Source organism: Mycteria americana, chromosome 5, assembly GCF_035582795.1.
Source record: "Mycteria americana isolate JAX WOST 10 ecotype Jacksonville Zoo and Gardens chromosome 5, USCA_MyAme_1.0, whole genome shotgun sequence".
Lineage (NCBI taxonomy): Eukaryota > Metazoa > Chordata > Aves > Ciconiiformes > Ciconiidae > Mycteria > Mycteria americana.
This window is the reverse complement of record NC_134369.1, coordinates 40,955,863-40,975,148: the sequence shown is the minus strand read 5'-3', so window position 1 is coordinate 40,975,148 and position 19,286 is coordinate 40,955,863. Positions and strand designations below refer to the sequence as shown.

Genomic DNA, 19,286 nt, shown 5'->3' with positions numbered 1-19,286 from the left:
TCAAAGGGTGCCTGGAAAGATAAGACACAGGTTTAAGTGCAGATTCTCAAAAAAGAAATAACTCGATGGAATATGTGAAATAGATTTTAATGGGAAAGATGGGAGGAGGCCAAAGCTCATAGTTATATGGTTTTTTTTCTTCCTGTCTTTCTCTACTTTTCTTCCTACTCTCTCTCTTCCTTATAAAGAGAAAAATAAGAGCCTTGTTTGCCTTGTCTTCAGCTATAAGCCTCTTGGGGTCCATTAGAGCAGTAAGCAGAAGCAAGGACAGGAGAGGTTACTGAGGTTCAAGTTTGTGAAATATTGTGAACCTTGCATTCTTTCTAGGACAGTCCTCTCAGATCCTTCCGCATTTCTTACCTTTTTCTACCAAAGGTGGTAGTGTGGTTTAGTTGCCGACGGCATGTGAATGCTGATTTAAACAACAACAACAAAAAAACCCAAAACCAAACAACCCCCCCACTAAATAGTTCTGGAATTATTCCTTTAATGTGGAGTATACAGCCTGCCTTGAGCTGTCTCAAGACAAAGTCGTACTAATATGTAATAAGTTTATGAATACAAATCTTCAGTAGTAAACCAGCAGAATTAGAAGTTAGGAGTGTGGCTCATACTATGTGATCACAGAGTGACTTACTGTGTTCATTGTACAGCAAAATATGTTCGTGACTTAACCCCCTTGGTTTGTTCAAAGCTGTGCTCTGATCAGCCACCTAAGCATCTTAACAATGGTGCACCAAATTCTATTACTACCCAGTACAGTCTTTTGTACAAAAAAGCAGCCCTTTGGCCACTGCCCTATGAAATGCAGGGGGTGGAATTATATTTTCTCTGGGTAAAGGGACAATGAAAACAAGAGCAATGACAAATAGATAAGGGATATGAGTTTTAGGCCCTTTCCCGGTATCTGCTATTCAGCTACGTAAATAACAGATACTTGGGATACTCTCAGATTGAAAGTCCTATCAAGTTCTTAAGGGTAGACATGTTCCTTTCAAACTTGTCTTCCTGTGATTCCTAGTATCATCGATTCAAAAAAGCATGTACTAGATTAGATTACAAAACAATATTTAGCAAATATTGCTAAATACATAGCAATACTTCTTGCATAAAATCTATTTATTTTGGCAGTTGATGCATGGTGTAGAGCTGGGCTTTGATTTGTTCTGGGAGTGCTCTTTTGTTCACATTATCCTGAGACCTATGCAACACTTTACGATAATACATCAAATACAATAACTAGGACTTGCTATTTGTTTTCCTTCTTTCGTTGAGCATAGAGAGCAGAACCACATCTTCTATAATATAGTGTAAAAGTAGATTTTGTGCTTAGAGGCACAAATCCTTGTGTAATATAGAAGACACAAATAACTAGTAGATAACAAGGATTTCTTGAGAGAGTCTAACATTTCATTTTTTGGTCTAAAGTTCTTTTTTTCAGGTATTTTTTTCAGAGCTGAATATTCCTCATTTAAAAATACCTGCAAGGTAAAAACTTCCTGCCTGTTCTTTTTTGCATCCAAAAAATATGCAAAGGAAAAATGATCCCAGGATGGTCTTGAGTTGCATGACCTTTCTGCTTTTTCCAACATAATACCTTTTAAAAAATAATAGCTCTATATCTTTCTCCAAATCATTTATAAAACTGGAGTAATAGTAGTGTGGTTTTTTGTCTTTGTTTTTTTTTTTCTTCTAGGATTCCCCAGAATTTGATTTACTATTTGAAAATGCTTTTGACCAATGGGTAGCAAGCACAGCTTCAGAAAAATGCACATTCTTTCAGGTTCTACATCACACTTGTCAGCGATACCTTACAGACAAGAAGCCAGAATTTATCAACTGCCAATCTAAAATTATGGGAGGTAAGTCAATTGAAGCTGGAATACTTTGTGCAGTTGGACATGAAATGATTTGCACATGAGATTCTGTGCTCAAATGAGCTTGCAGTCTAATTACATCTTGAAATCATGGGTCTGAATGTGCTAACTTCACAGTAGTAAACTTCTAGGCTTCAGCATTTCTCCATTAAGCACCACTTCACACTCTTTCCCTGTCTCTACTTACCTAGTCTTCAGTTCTAGAGGCAACATCCCCTACCCACCTTGTGAGAAGTCGTTCTCCTCCATCTTTTTAGCAACCTTGATTTCGATTTGTCTCTCTACTTTTGTTTGTCGAGAAACATTTCTGGGTGGCCTGAAAGATTTCCTACTAAAAGCCTGTTCTACATTGACACTTCCTCACAAGTCTGTGTAAAGGTGATTTATTACTAAACTTCCCATGGGTTTTTTGGAATTTACTTTGATCTTGACAGAAATCAGTTAGTTTAGAATTTTTTTACATTTCATATGTCACATATCTTAAGGTGAATTTCCAGTATTAGACTGAAAAACGTCTGATTAGGTAAAAAAAATCCTGGTCAATATGTGAAACTGTTATTTACCATCCACTTCCCAAGCAACAAAAACTGTGTTTTGGGGAGGATTTCACATATTTCACGAAGTATTCTTTAGGAAAATAAACTGTTTTAGTTGTTCCCTTAGACTGAAATTTCTGAAAATAGTCTCCTTTTTGTCTGCTCTAAAACAGAACACTTTTAAGAACTCTTACACCTCCTATGTTCTGCACAGTTGGAATAAAAAATTGGTTTTCTCTTTCTCAATGAGTCTCCAAACTGTAGAAGAGAAGTGCAAGCTGACTTGGTGTTTTGTTTAGTTGTTTCTTTCCCCCAGTAGACATAAACCATAAATATGGAGAGCCTTACTCAGTTCTTTCTGGTAATTCTGCTTTCTCATAAATCTAGAATATGTTCCTGTATGCTATTATCAGAACTATATTTTGTGCAGCCACCTTTATATGTTCTTTTTTCTGGCTGTTGTTTTGTCTTGCATCCCTTTTCTCTAAAATACTGAAGGTAAACTTGAGGAAGGGGGAAATCATCTCCAGTTTGGTCCTTATATTTTAGCTACTGATACTGAGGTTACCACTAACCCTGCGATCATAAGTCAGAACTGTTTTGTCAATCATCCTTTTCTTTTAGTGTCTTCTCAAACTAAGAAAAAAGGCACAAAATTTCTTGTAAACGTCCTCTCTCATTTTTTCCCCTTCCACATTAATAGGATTTCCTTTGTTTTCTTTTTGGCGTGGTGGGGAGGAGGGAGGAGCAGTTTCTGCACTGATGGGAGAAGATATCCTCTACAATTTTTCCATTTCATATGGAAGAAATCTCATACCAAGCCTTTGTTTGTCATCTGTTTGCTGATGATGCTCACTTCCATCCTTCCTGCTAATAAGTCAATATTAATAAACAACCACACATTTCAGCCTCTGAAATTATTTTATTCTCATAAGCTTGACCTGTCCAAATTGATTTCCTGATCCAACCGACCCAAGTATTAACCTTTAGCCTGACCAAGTGTCATCACAGTGGGGGGAGAGAAAAAAAAAAAACAAAAAATTGCCACTGAGATTCATAAACTTCTGCTTGACTTCTACTTTTTTAACGCACACTAGACCCTACCATGTCCCATGAAGCATACCCATGTTCTCTCTATTACAACTTCATAACTACAACGGGCTTATTCAGCCATCTTCCGATACCAGATGGTGACTGTTTCTGTATTCCTTGCCCGTCATTCTGACTGTGCACAGACATGATCTGTGGGGGTACACACACGGTACAGACTATAGGCGTGGTACAGGGCCAGGGACTAATAAATCTCATGGATACAGTGCTTTTGCTGTTCTTCACCCTGTCAACTTTTTCCTCACACTGTGTTACAGACTCCTTGTGGATTAGTTGAAATTTGACAGAAACTATAATGACTGTAAACCACGTAATAGTTGACCCTAATTTCCAGTGACTTTCTGTGTGTCAGCCTCACTGAGCAATGGGAAGTCTACCAAAAACTTAGTCCTCATTAGCAAATAACTGGTATCAATAATTATAAAAGGCAATGCAATCATATTATTGGAAATTCTCTTGTAATACATAAGGTGCAATAGTCTGTTTAAATGTCTGCTGTTCCTTTCAGTACTCAGATTGGTATCCTTAATGCAACACTAAGTTTCCTACAGAAATACTGTATCTATATAATTACAAGCTTTATTGTTGTGTTCATGCATACAGGTAAATTCTTATTCCGTTCCAAAAGCATTGTTCTAGCACCCATGCTGGTATTTCTTGAAAATCTAGATTAATTAATTATGAAAAGATAGATTAAATTAGCTTTTCAAACTAAATTTTTTTGAGTTGTGGAAAAATTGTTTTCTGCTGTGTGGTTTAGCATTTTTCCTAATGTTCTAGTATACATGGGAATATATTTCGCTAATCTGTCCATCATCTTCAAAAGCTTTTGCATTACTTTATGTTTAAAAGTGTGTATCTAGTGGAGCCATGCTTCCCCCACTGATTAAAAATAAATAAATAACTATCATAGCAGCTTTGGAATATCTCCCAATTAAAGGCAGGTCTCCTTGGTAATATGTAATACTGTGAAGTTAGTTCAGTCACTGGGTTATGTTAGCTGGTCTGTTACTTTGAGGCAAATGGAGTAATTAAGTGACCAGAAGCAGCACCACTCATTGACTTTAGAAGCTGTGCAAGTTGGTAGTTGGCAGGCTCAGACACTGGGGAGATACCTGCACTTCTGCTAGTCCTCGTTTGAAGCCCAGGGATGGGCCAACTCTGTATCAAAACCCATTTAGGCTGAAACCTGCAATATCAGGCTTTTTTATGGAAAATACAGTGAAATGTGGTGTTGATCTCAAATTCATCCTCACTGGAAAAACTAAGGTCTAGCTGTAGCCGAGCGAACCAAAGAACATATACCTGAGGATATAGCTTGAAATTAATTAAATTCAGTTCAGAATTTGCAACTTGGGTTTTTTTTTGGTTGTTATTGTTTTGTTGGGTTATTTGGCTAATTAGCCAGAGCAGTATATTCAAATCATTCTTAAACCTTCGTGTGGCCAGATTTCGGATGAACCATGTCACTTCTTCCCCTCTACCATTTGTGTTTTAAGTGGTATTCTTTTGAACTTTCTGGGGGATGTGAAAAGCAATATTCTTTTAGGATGGTTAGTCAGTTTAACTTCTAATACCCTACAAGTATTTTTTAAATAAATTATTAGAATATATATATACACATACACCCATATGCTTATGTATGTGTCCTGGTTTCAGCTGGGATAGAGTTAGTTTTCTTCCTAGTAGCTGGTATAGTGCTGTGTTTTGGATTTAGTATGAGAATAATGTTGATAACACACTGATGTTTTAGTTGTTGCTAAGTAATGTTTACAGTAGGCAAGGACTTTTCAGCTTCACATGTTCTGCCGGGTGCACAAGAGGCTGGGAGGGGGCACAGCCAGGACAGCTGACCCAAACTGGCCAAAGGGCTATTCCATACCATATGGCATCATGCTCAGTATATACACTGAGAGTTGGCCAGGTGGCAGCCATCGCTGCTCGGGGACTGGCTGGGTGTCGGTTGGCAGGTGGTGAGTGGTTGCATCACCAACCTGAGGGTTTGTTTTTTTTTTTTGTCCTGAGTGGGTTTTTTTGTTTTGTTTTGTTTTGTTTTTCCCTGGGTTTTGTCCCCGTCCGTCCCCTCCGTCGTGTCCCCCCCCCCCCCCCCCCCCCATTATTTTCCTTTTCGTTACAATTTGTTGTTGTTGTTAAACCATTCCTATCTCAGCCCACAACTTTTCTTACTTGTGCTTTTCTGATTCTCTCCCCCATTTCAAGTTTGTCTTTTGTTTAGAGTTTAGAAGAGCCCTCTCTATAGTTTACGTGCATTCTGGATGTTGTTTTGGAGACGAAATGTGAGGCAGGCATTTGGGGTAGAGGTTTTTTTGACTGAGGTAGGAAATATTTTCCACTTTTGTATCTTTTTAATATATGGGTTCTGATACTGGAATGTGTCTAATTTGGAGTATTTCTGTGTTAATTGTTATTTGGTGGCCAAGTTAATCAGATTTTATTGCTTTTACATCAGTAATGTAGAAAACGAAGTTGGAGATGAGTGATGTGCAGAAATTTTGTCACCTACAGGTTGTGTTTCTTAGAACAACTTAATTCTTGACATAGCATTAGGCTGGCACTGAGGATGCATTTGACTCCCAGTTCTGGATAGAACCCTGTTATACAGCATTTGAAGCTCTTCAAAGATTAATTCTGGGCCTCTAAGAATAAACAGTTGCTGCCACCTTTAGATACACATTAGAAATGCATAATCCATGGAAAGGAGCAAGACCGCAGGTTGAAGGAAGAGGATGATCTTACGATTTTGTTTGTTTGTTTTAAGCTTTGTCCTACCTATATGCTTTGGTTTTAACAGTCAATCTGCTGAATTAATTAAAATATTCTAAGAAGCCCAAAGTAATGACATCTTTGCCTCTGTAACCTTTTCTTTAGGAGAACTGGCAGGAGTTATTAATGGATCATTCTTTTTCTTCTCCAAGAGAGAGGAGGAGAATCTCACACTGGCAAGTGTGATGGTAATGAGTAATGGTAATGAGTACTTCTTTTTTCATAGGCTATTGACTCATCTTAGCTTACCACATTTGAGATCTGCTAAACATATAGTTGTGTTTACCATACTGTGCAAGATTAATGACTGACTAAAGGAGATGAATGAAAACTTGCCATTAGGAATTAGGGTGGGAAGAAGGATGATTGCTCCCCTCCCTCCTGTCAAATACCTGGTAGTTGTTGGTTTCAATTCTTACTGAATAGCTGTTGGAAAAAAGTGGGTAATTGAACATATTATTCTTACAGACTTTCCACTCAAATTAATTCTGATGCAAATGAATTTGACCAAAAAAAAAAAAAAAGGAAAGGACAAAGTATCTACCACGTTATTTTGGTGGTGTTTTGCCATTTTGAAATTACCGATCAGATGAATCTTAGCAATGTTTCCATACGGGAACAACAAAATTTCTTGGATTTGATTAAGACATTTCTTGCCAATGTATACCAAATACTCATCTGTTTGCTTTAGAGAAAATAAAGGCCACTGTCAGTCTAGAGATTGAAATATTAGAAATAAATTTTCTGCTGCCAAAGACCATTTTAGGTGCTTGCTTTTATGCCCTGCCTATTCATGTCAAGATTAATTCTGCTGTACCATTTTTTTATTTAACTGGATGGATTTTAGTTGTCTTAAGCATAAAAGCCATGTTGTTGAGATTGGAATGGATAAGAATAGTTGAGTGCTTGTTCCATAGAAATATTGCATATAATCAGAGCTCTAAATTAACTTTCTAAAATGGGAATCTTGGCCAAAAAAGTACATTATGTTCTTGTAAAATCTGTTGGAGTACATAAAATGAGAAGAGACATTTATCATTAAAGGTTGGTTCCTTTTTGATCTGTATAACACTGAGACGAGATAATATAGAAAGCATTAAGCAATATATTTTCTTGCCTTTTCTGAAGAATGAAGGTCTAAGTGAGGTGTTACCTTCAAGATGCAGAATATTAGTTTGTCATAGAAATGGGAAAACTTTTTCTGTAAAATTATCAGATTTTGGTGTTTACAGAGCCAGAATGGAGTTCTGTGCTTTTGTAGTAATTACTGATTCTGAAAGTTCCTGGTTGGTTAGACTTTCATTAGGTATAAATATTAGTTAGTATTGAAAATGTTACTAACTTAGGTTAGTATTGATTTTTTTTTTATAAATGTATTAGATTAGAGCTTAAAGTTTTAAAGTTTAAATACATTTCTCCATTTGGAAGAGGTTAAAGGTTGTGTTAATATGAAATTGATCCTAATTAGATATTTCCTTAATTTATAGCCAATCCTGGTAGTAACGTCCTGTCCTGGCATCAATGGCAGTATTTAAAAACATCAACAGGAGAAGTACCTTTGAAATAGAGAAGATGAGTTTTTCTGAAAGACATTTGTGACCTGTCAATTTGGCTCTTAATCTTTGTGCTATATATTCTCCAGACTTTAATTACTAATTTCTAATTTCTGTAATTTTGACTAAATTTTAAACTTCAGTACTGTATTTTGGAGGCAGGAAGGCAAGGACATCAAAACTATATGGTGATGTTGAACCATAGAAGAAACCAAAGTGTGTGAATGTAATCGTCTTGAAAAATTATAGATAATATCTTATCCTTTTTTTAATAGAACATTTATTAGCACTAAAACTGGATAAAGACAAAAAGATCAAAGGTAGAAAGAAAATAAAAAACCCACTTTGCTTCTGAAAATCCTTGCTTTAATGTGCTGCCTATGTAAAAACACTTAAAAGATTACCTATCTAAAGATATGAATATAATAATAATTTTATTAATAAGCAAAGATTGGAGGTAATTATTATCTTGTTGTTCTCATCATCAAGCAAACTAGTAATCATTGAGGCTTAAGGGGATGACTTCGTCATGTAGTTACTCCAGTTCACCTGTTACAGTATTACATCTCTTTGAGAAGGTAGTAATGCATACAGCCAGACAGACCACTAATCTGATCCACTGTGGCAGTTCTATTTACTTCTCTCCTCTGTAAATAAAATACAGTTGGTTTATAATGCAGTTTTACTGAAGTGCTGTCATATCTGTAGTGCATTCCAGCACCTTTGAGCCATATGCTTGTGTGTATTTTGTTTCACTGTGTGTCTGTGCCTCAGTAAATATTTTCCTAGGAGACTGCGTTTAAACAATGCATTGTTTATTGTGGCTTGCAAGTTACTGTACTGTCGGATTTGGTGCATTAGAGTTCTGCTTGAAAAAGTGCTTTTGTGAAAGAAAGTGAATGGCCTGTAAAAATAAACTTGACAGAAGCAAGTTTCTGTACATGTCAGTCATGCCATGAATGTGATTCCAGGAGAAAGCACAGTGTCACAGTGGTACCTACAACAAGAAAAAGCTTATGTGGGTCTCACGTTGCATTACAGTGAACACTAGAGATCACAACCTTCAGCTATAAAGTTGTTGTATTTCAGGTGAAATGCAACTGCCTGGACTCATAAACTAATGATGACATTGATAAGTTTGCAATGTCTTTGAAATGCTCGCTGTGGGTAGCTGATATTTGCTGTGCTTCCCTAAAGAAAATTGCTGATACGTAAGCTGAAGAAAAGTTAATGTTTTTCTTCTTTACTGATTGATGGGTCTTAGCACACCTGAGTTATTACATATTCAGTTTGTTGGTCCTGTAATCCCACCTCAAGGACTACTTGAGGTGCTTCTTACCCCAGAGGTGGAATTTATCTTGAATGTACTTTATGATAATAGTGGTAAAGCTATTCACTGCCAGTTTGACCCTGATTTGTTCTACTGAGATATCTTTTACTGTTTCGCCTTGTATAGTTTCATCAGTTTAGTGTTTTTAATAGGTTTTTGAAGGCACAAGTCTGACTTACACATACTCCGTATATTTGTATGTGTATAGATATATTTGTTTATAGCTAAAACACATGTTTGGTTTTGTATATGTATTTTATAGCATTTTGGAATTCATCATTATTTGCTTAAAATGAATTGGATGCTTGTTCTGTTTTGATGCTGCTGTGCATTAATTGATCAGTGAAAGCTGTCTTCTGGTCACCTTTGTGTGTAACCATCTGAGACCAGCCAGAGTTTCTTCATCCTTAATGAAACTTTTTGATCTAGCTGTACTCTGACATGGAAAGGTGATTGTCCATGTTCATAACGACTTCAGAACTATTAGAAATGGAAAACAGAATTGCTTCTCTTACTCTTTTAAAAAAAGAAAAAAAGCAGCCTTGGATGGTGGCCAAATGAAATCTTTAAAAAGGCAAACTGCACCACCTGAATGCCTAGCTGTTTAAAAAAATAAAATCCTCCTTTTCTGTTCCTGCAACCCCGTATTTCTTGCGTTTCTTCTTTAGGTCACTGTTACTTTATTTAATGCAGCCATTTTTCCCAGTCTGGAAAGTGAATGCAGGTGGTGCATCAATAGTAATAACTGAAAATAAACTACTGAAAATACCTCTGTGGGGGACACTTTTGTATGAATCCAAATCTATTTCTTAATATTTGTGAGCTTCTTAAGTCCTCGAGAATGAATTTTGTATAAATTCTTAGGTCACTTGAGACAAAACTCAAAGCATTAAGTAACATTTTTTCTTAAAATGACAGTGCTCCAACTATTTGACCTCATCTTGTTTGAAAATTCACACAGGCACTAGCTCATTTGAAATGCATTGCTCAGAACCAGCTGGTGCTTAATGAATTGATATATATTTTTTTTCAGAGTATCTTTTTGTTATCTTTTCAAATTTTGATTGTTTCCTGCTTCAGTCAGAAAGAATAGGACTTGATCTGTCTCCAGAATCACTTCTTGATCTTCTGGGTAAAAATCCTATATGCTATATTTTTTATAAACAGTCCCTTTCAAAGTCTTAAGGCAATGACATTACTATACATCTGAATGAGGTAACTATGAAGTGTAAATTATCTTGTCCAGCATTGTTTCCATTCCAAAAATCATTCTAAATTTAGTATAGCGTAGTCCTTCATAACTAGCAGGAACTCATTAGTGTTGGCATTTTCAGTCTTCTGTACTTGTCCTGTTGACACAGATGGGAAGAGTTCAGTGTATATATATCCCCACCATGTGGTTTCACAGCAATGGCTCTCTTGCTACTCTGATAGCATAGGTCATTTCTCTTCTAAAGGATTTTAGCATCTCCTTCATCTTTTGCAGTTCCCATATTGGCATAAGAATGCGTAGAAGACCTTGTTTGGATAGTCTTATTTACTAACATTTAATTTTTCTTTCTGATTGTTCACATGCAATGTTAATTTGATAGCTGCACTTCAATTTGTAATATCTATTGCATATGGGCTGCACTGTTTTGCTGTTTTTCATTTGTTTGTGTTTTGTGGGGTTTTTTGTTTGAGTGACTATGGCTTACATCTTGCTTTCTTGTAAACCTGGTATTTGAAAACACAGAACTTGGAATATGCCACTACAGTAGAGAAAAATTAGGATTGTTTTCCCTCTGACTTACGTTCTTGCAGTTCTACCTACCTTTGAACATGGCTGACCTTCCCAGGTTCAGGGCTTCCAAAAAATGAATTGGAAAACAGTATTTAAAAGTTGGAGAAGTCCATGCTAAATCTATGTGAAGATGAGGCAAATGACACCAGTTAAACTACATTCTCTATCTCTAGACTTTCTGGGAATTGAGGGGAAGGAGGATAAAAAAGGTTATTCAGCAGCTGTGATGTTGGGAGGTGATCCCTTTATTCCACATGGTAAGAAAACATAATCCTTTCCAGGTCACCTGGAGTAGAACTTCCGATTCAGGAGGCTGCTTAGAGGAATAAAGGAGTAGAACAACTAAAATTTCTTCTTTATGTGTTAATACATAGTTAATTTTGTGTCCAGCAAAATTAAATCTATAACAAAGAAATACTATTTAAGTATTTTATTGCTGAACAATGTTCCCTCTGTGTTTTCATCTCTCTCATCTATTTCAATTCTGTGTACTTAACTGTTTAAAAAAAAATCTGCTGGCAATGCTGTTGGATAAAATAGCCCATTCTAATTCTGTCTAATACTGTTTTCCACCCCCTGATTTTAACACCCATTCTATCCTATCTTAATTATATATATCTGCTGACCACATTTGAATGGAATGTCAGTCCCTGTTCTTCTTTGGCTTAGAAGAAAAAGCTAGTTTCTGGGTGTCTAGCATCTTTCATCTGGTTTCCAAATGAACGTATATATGAAAACTGCCTCCTAACCCAGGTTTCTGAACTGTTTAGATTTCGAACCCGGAAGAGGTAAATTAAAATACAAAGTTCTAGACCATCAGTCTAGGTAGCAGATAAATAGGAAAATGTCTCCAGGGCTACGCAAGCCATTTGAAAAGTAACCGATCAAATTTAGTTGCGATGACTTGATATTTTGATTCCTTTTCATGGATTAGCATTATTGTTTAATACAAAACATTAAGAAATAGAACACTGTATGTAGTCTTGATGATGTCTTAGACCAAAGTGTTGGGTTTTTGGTGTTCAGTATTATTTCTCTTACAGAAGTATTGTTTCAGAATGCCTGCTGTGGCATGATAGTAATTTTCTAAGAATATAATTTATTGATTTTTCAGTCTTTCTCTCTCTTCACAGTATTTAAACTCACTCATAAAATGCAAAACATATTGGGTCTACATCACCTTCACTCACTGTAGACTTTTAATGCATTGCATTACATCTGTGCAGCTGTAGAACATCTTGAGAGGAGAAGAGGCTTGGTATGGACACCACTGTTTTGATTCACAGGGGTGGAATTAAATCTGAAATGACAATCCCTAAAATCACTTATCTTTCCCATTATTGAAGTGTAGAAGCTGGTCCAAGCTACTGACAGACCAGTTATACTGGCTAACTGTGATAGATCCTGTGCTGCTATCAGGCTATGAACAAATTCTGTAAAGACATTTGTCTCATCTCTACATTCTGTTAGAAATTTTTCTTCGCTGAAATAATACGGAATTGATGGATCTATGTAATATTTTCCATTCTCTCTTGCTGCCAGACCACTAAAAAGATATAACATCAAATAGTTTCTTTCCCTTTTTGCTTTTATTTACGTTTGACAAAAATACAAAATTAGTACCTTGGCTGGTTGCTGTTTCTGCTCCCCAGTACATACCCTCAGTTTGCACACCTATATAAACAATATTCTTTCTTCTGTTTCCTTCTCCTCTCCTCCCCCCTCTAAAGGACTAGTGCTGAAATGATGCTTTAAAGCCAGTTACGGATTTGGACAGGAAAGTACAGGAGGTAAAGTTCTCTCAAGTGTTGACTTAAGCTTGTAGTTAGGGAAGTCATTGCTATTCTGACCTGAACAGATTTTTAGTAGCATATCCTTCCACTCCTGCTGAATTAAGGTCAGTAGTATCTTTCAGACTTCCCCCACCCCTCTTCAGGAACTGTAGCAGACTCCTCTTCGTTCGCTGTGAACTTCAGCTCTAAGATACTTAGCTGTTGAGCACCTGGATACTGTGATTGTTCTGCATGGTTCATGCTTGATAGTGGAGCAAAAGTGAAGAAACTTTATTCCATCGGTGTCTTTAGAACATTTCCACAAAGCTATGATAAAAAAAGCTCATGCAGACAAGTTGAGCATAACTCTACTAGTAAGTAGAATACTACCAGTAGTCTAGTTATAGCAGTCTTGAAATCAGAGGATTTACTCAGGTCCTCAGGTGGACCTTGCAGCCTCTTCTGAGCTTTGTGCAGCTGTGACGATATTCCTTGCAAGACCCTGGGTAGCTAGCAGTCCAGATCTGGAGTGGCTGTGTAGGCTGCAGTTATTGCAGGAATCTGAAATATAGACACATTCTTCAGTCAGTCAATCCAGAAAGAGTATGTAGCTTTCTTTTTTAGCTTTCTTTCCAGTAAATAGGTTAAACCCAGGGCTAAAACAAAAACTGGGATGTTACCCACTAGACTGACCTTTTTTTTTATTTTTTTTTTTTGTGGAACTTAAAATGTACCTTGCAATTCTAAAGAGCTGACATGGCTAATGAGAGCAGAGGAAGAAACTGATCTCAGTTGTCAATAAAGCTTATCTTGGTTTGTTGTTTGCTGATGAAGGTTTTGCAGCTGAACAGTTAGGATTATCATTTTGCCTCCTACATTCTTTATAATCAGTAGGACCTTTTTAAAAGTATGATGTTATGATTCACAATGTATTTTTTGTTATTGTTAGAAATAACTTGGAAGCATCTGTTTAACTCCCAGGATGTAGATATTATTTAACTAGTACCAGGAATAAAATGTGCTGTTTCCTCATGTGAGAACTGAGATATGTTAAACTTGGCTTTTTTTGGCCTTAAAAGAACAAGATTCCACATATATAAAAAGAAGTTGTATGCAGATGTAAATAATATATTGAAAAGCAATGAAGTGACAAACTAGGGTTATATTAGAATAAGTTGTTACAGTATAAAATACTCTACTAAAATTTATGTTATAGGCTTCATTTCAGATATTGCAAATCAGGAAGACTGAAAAGTATGGGATCATCTTGTAAGACGTTTATAGAGGTTTAAAAAGTGCTTATAATCCACTGTTTGTTTTTTCTTTTTTTCTTTCTGTCTTACATGCTTTGGACAAAATACCAAGTTAGCTGAATTTTTAATCTAAAAGTCTCTCTCTGCTTCAAAATAATACGCAATATTTGCCTGCATTTTTCTATTCACAGCTGTTCTTGGCCACTATTGATATTAATGGGTATTAAAAGATTCATTTCTGTCAGAAGAAATTGCCTACCCCACATCAAAACAGGGGAAAGTAGTGTAATCAGTCTGAATTTGAGATCACTTCTTACTCTGAAACCTGCACTACTTTCCTGAGCAGAATCAGATTTTTACAAAGGTGGAACATTGATCTGTGACTTGAGAGTACAGTGACTCTTCATGTTGCACGATCAGTACAAGCTACACTAAGTGTAGAACATGGACCGCTTATAACAGTTACCAGACTTTGGTAACTACTGCTTCTTTTGAAGGTCATAAACTTTCCAGACTCAGGTGCAAAGACCTAAAGAAGTGTTTTGGTTACTTTCAAAGAAGGCAGAAGTCCATCGAAATCCTGCTGTTCAGGCTGAGCTAGGAGACTTCTAGATTTTAAGGATCAATTTAGGTTAGGAAGGACATTATCCTTGAAAGATAAATTGAGATATTGATGTTCAGATTTAAATCTGCAGCTTCAAGTATTTCAAAGTTATAATTAAATTAATACATCCAGTAAAGATACTACTTTCTATGAATGTTCTGTCTTTCAGATCACTTAGTCATCCTTTCTGGCTGATAATTTAAATATTGAAATTATCTAGAGAACATTCCATTCATGTGATACAGGAATTCATTAAGTTGTGAGAGGGAATTATCTAATAGGATTACAATCACAGAAATACTATTTCTGTACTGTTCTACTTAATAGCTCAAGCTGTTTGAGAAGGCTTTCATGTGGCTATTTAAGAGAATTCAGAAACCTTTTATCTGTTTGGTTCTTTTTAGCAGCAGTTTCCTCTTTTATTGAAAAGATCTCCTAAATGAGGCTGTCAGCACCAATACATGTTAAAGGATGTGTAACAGTCACTTGGCAGGGAGGCGAGAAGGATGAAAAAGGAGGGGAAGAACACGTTCGTCCTGTCGACCTTTATGATCAGCTGTTACGTTACAGTAGTGATGGAAAGCCTTGGGCTAATGGTAGTCTAGGAACTGTACCTCTCTGGTAATGATGAGTTTAACAAAACAAGTATGCTCAGTAAGGAGAGGCAGCTTATGGAAGTGTGAAGTGCCACCATCAGTTGGAACTTCATCAGTCTAAATATTTTGATTTTGAAATCCCTAAGCTTCCTGAGTTAGAAGCCTAGAGTTCACTTAGTCCTTTATTACTGTTGTAGTGTTTCTGGTGGGTCATTCCGGACACAGCTGTTCCTTGTTGTGAACAGTTTCTGTAACAATTTTAGCAGAGGAAGACATTTGCCTTCATGTCTTCAGTGCTGTATTGCACTAATGAACAACTGTTAATTTTTTTATAGCATAATTCTTTCTCCTAACAAAATTTAGCAGTTTGACTGCTGAATCTGGCTAATATGTGGGAGTCACCTGAGCCTTGACAGCCTAGGGGAAACTTTCAGACTAGAGAAACTTGTATCTTTCATCTTTTCCTTGGAAAAAAATCGCTTTCTAGGTAGTTAATTCCCATCTGAACAAATGCCAGGTAAAGAACTTGAGCTTCCTGTGGTCGCTTTCGTCTTTCTGAAGTGTTGTTTTCAGTGGTTAAGTAGAGTTTGGAGGGTGGAGGAGGAGGAGGTGGCTTTTGTGAAGTGCTCTCTAAAAGAGTGACTAATCAGATACAAGCTAATTCAAGCTGATTTTTATTATTGACAGTAGCTGATCGAAACAGATGGGAGAAATGTGCACAATTAGCAGAAAAAACATTCAGACATAAACATAGTCATACCAGTCCTGGGTGACTGGGACGTTGCTAAAAGATTTCCCTTAAATGTATAGCTCCTAGGTTACTAGACCGTGTTCTCCCTGAGGGCAGCTGCTCTTGCACAGCCAGTCAGTCTCAGGCCAGACTCTGCATTTTTCATTTGATGCATTCAAACAATTGCTCCTGACGGACTCCGTCCTGACCTTGACCAGTTCTCACTCAGTCGTCTTCATTCTTACTCATGAGCTACAACTTTATTTCAGCCTATGTGGTAACAGAGGTTGGTGATTTTGGATACACTACTTAAATAGTCTTTTTGTAAATATACAGATTGAGTTTGTAGCAAACACGGAATTTTTAGAGTCAACTACCTGATTTAGAAGTGTGAATCTGCTGTTAAATACACTGTGTTCCATGCCTCCATTGTAGCAGGTTAGTGCATTATGTTTCTCAATAATAATTAACACTACTTAATCAGAAGCTTAATCAATAGTATTGACACAGTGACCGTAAGCAGTACCTTTGTTTAGAAAAATCCTATATTTTATCTTCAGGGCACGTTGCTACCTGATTCTCTCAGCCCCCCTAAAAGAAATGTCAATATTGGGTGAATTGAATTTGAAACAAAACAACAAAAATATTGCATCTGGAGATGTGTAAACCCTTTGGATTGCCTTGACAGGGAAAAGGTGAATTAGGCTTTGTATTGGTTTTGGCTGGGATGGAGCTCATTTTCTTCATAGCAGTCAGTATAGTGCTGTATTTTAGATTTGTGACCCAAAACTGTTGATAGCACACCAGTTTTTTAGGTAAGCAGTGCTTACACCATGTCAAGGCCTTCTCAATTTCTCATTCTGCCTGCCCTCAGCAAGTAGGCTGGGAGGGGACACAACCAGGGAAGCTGACCCAAATTGACCAAGGAGATACTCTGTGCCGTGTAACAGCGTGCTCAGCAATAAGAACTGCGGGGGGCTACCTTTTCTCAAGGTAGCCATTGCTCAGGGGCTGGCTGGGCATTGGGCAGCTGGTGGCAAGTGATTGTTTTTGCATCATCTGGTGGGTTGGGTTTTTTTGCCTTCACTTATTAAACTGGTTTTATCTCAACCTTTGAGTTTTCTTGCTTTTGCCCTTCTGATTCTCTTCTCCTATCCCACGGGGTGGGAATGAGCAGTCAGCTGGGTGGGAGCTTACCTGCCAGCCAGGGTCAACCCACCACAGGCTTTCATTCAAAATAGGGGTTTTTTTCATATTAAATATACCTCCTTACAGTAGTCACTGTCTTTTTGACCTATATTAAGTCTGTTTCCTCTTTCTGAATATTCCTTACAGAAAACTATTCTGATTGTGAATAGAATTTGATTGGATATTTCAGCTTGTGATCATGAAGAAATGTAGGAAATACAGGATTTTGCTTGCTGACAGAAATGACTGAAGGTTTCAATCAAAAAAACCATACTTTTTTCTTTATAGGATTACATCAATGTCAGTAAAAACCCACATGGAAGTTATCCCATCTCCAGTGATTTTACCAGTCAGCTGATGAAAAGCAGCAAAGCTTGCAAGCTTTTTCAGTGTTCACAACTTTCACAGCTCTCCACTTGTGGCCCCAATGGAACTGCATTTAAGATAAATGTTTAAATTTGGCATCTCATTCTCAAACAGAAGCTTGCCACGGTGTGTAGCTGCTGTTTGTTTTAATTGTACATTCTGCTCCTTGACAGGTCAGCTGTAATCATGGCATTGCTTGAGATCCTTTAGAATTCCAGAACTTTTCCAGAGTAAGCCCCTTGTTGTGGTTTAACCCCAGCCGGCAACTAAGCCCCACACAGCTGCTCATTCACTCCCCCCCCCGGTGGGATGGGGGAGAGAATCAGAAGAGCAAAAGTGAGGAAACTCGTGGGTTGAGATAAAGACAGTTTAATAGGTAAAGCAAAAGCTACGCATGCAAGCAAAGCAAAGCAAGGAATTCATTGACTACTTCCCATGGGCACGGCACGCAGGTGTTCAGCCATCTCCAGGAAAGCAGGGCTCCATCACACATAATGGTTACTTGGGAAGACAAACGCCATCACTCCTAATGTTCCCCCCTTCCTCCTTCTTCCCCAGCTTTATATACTGAGCATGACATCATATGGTATGGAATAGCCCTTTGGTCACTTGGGCTCAGCTGTCCCAGCTGTGTCCCTTCCCAACTTCTTGTGCACCTGGCAGAGCATGGGAAGCTGAAAAGTCCTTGATTTAGTATAAGCACTACGTAGCAACAACTAAAACACCTCTCTATTATCAACAATGTTTTCAGCACAAATCCAAAACATAGCCCCATACTAGCTGCTATAAAGAAAATTAACTCTTTAAAATTAACCAGCACATTCTCTACCCCTTATTCCATACCATTTACGTCATGCTCAGGCCTCACACTATCCAATACATTCTCATTACCCACCATCACCCTTCCCATCCTTTGATATAATACACACATATCATTCCCTTACTCTATGGACCACCCCTGTGAAATGACTCTAAAATGTCCACAAAATGTCCACTGAGTTCATGTAGTCCCTGACTTTGGGCTCCATCTGTTATGGTGGTCACTCAGGACAGGAGAGGTGGTGTGTTGCTTGGAGTTACTGGACACCAAAGCCAGCTCAGGTTGGGTCGCTGCTGCACTTGCACTGCTGCTTGTAAGGCTTGTCCTCTGTTGGTTCAGGTGGTTCCTGCTATACTAATTCCTATAACATGCAACTCAAATCCTGGGTTACAACAATTTAAAGGTATTTCCATCACAACCTCCACCCCTGGTCCCTTTGGACCAGACCATTGGGTTTAACATTGCAATGAACTCCTCCCCTTGCTCTGGCTAGAGAAAATTAGAAAATTAATTAGAAAATTAAGAAAATTACCTCTACCCCAGCCAAAACCAGCACACCTCTTTAACTCATAATTGTCATAATGAGAAAATACCACCGCTCAGTAAGATTTTTTTGACTTTATTGGTTTTATAATCCCCAAGAAAATTACCCTTTTTAGAGAACAAATTAGGCTTTCTTCCTGCAAGGTTTTCAAAGTTATTACATACAGTCTTTTCCAGCTTGGATCTTTAGATATGAAGTTCTTCCCAAAGGTGCAAATTTCTGTTTATTTGGCCTGTACTTGATACATTGGGTTAATAATCTTGACTGTAACTATTTGTCACTTAATATGAGCACTAATACTAACTATCACCATTAAATGTTATTTAATACTGATTTTAATTTGTTAGGATTTATCTGTAAGAAGATATTTGCTTAAAATGTAGTAAAAGTAACAGCATAAGCCACCCCCCCTCAAGGATTAACAATATTTTGAGCAAAGT

The 19,286-nt window shown here is 37.3% G+C and overlaps 1 protein-coding gene across 6 annotated transcripts in view; it reads left to right on the top strand.

The window, feature by feature from the left end:
- Positions 1–19,286, top strand: part of STXBP6 (syntaxin binding protein 6) — a 129,094-nt gene that overhangs the window by 89,992 nt on the left and 19,816 nt on the right. For 4 of the 6 annotated variants that reach the window (XM_075503051.1, XM_075503053.1, XM_075503052.1 and 1 more), the window contains exon 4: positions 1,697–1,862. The exons of 1 other annotated variant lie outside the window; for it this stretch is intronic. In XM_075503051.1, coding sequence (XP_075359166.1) covers positions 1,697–1,862 — 166 coding nt within the window. The remainder of the gene's footprint in view (positions 1–1,696; positions 1,863–19,286) is intronic. One more of the 6 variants, XM_075503054.1, reaches the window with a different exon arrangement.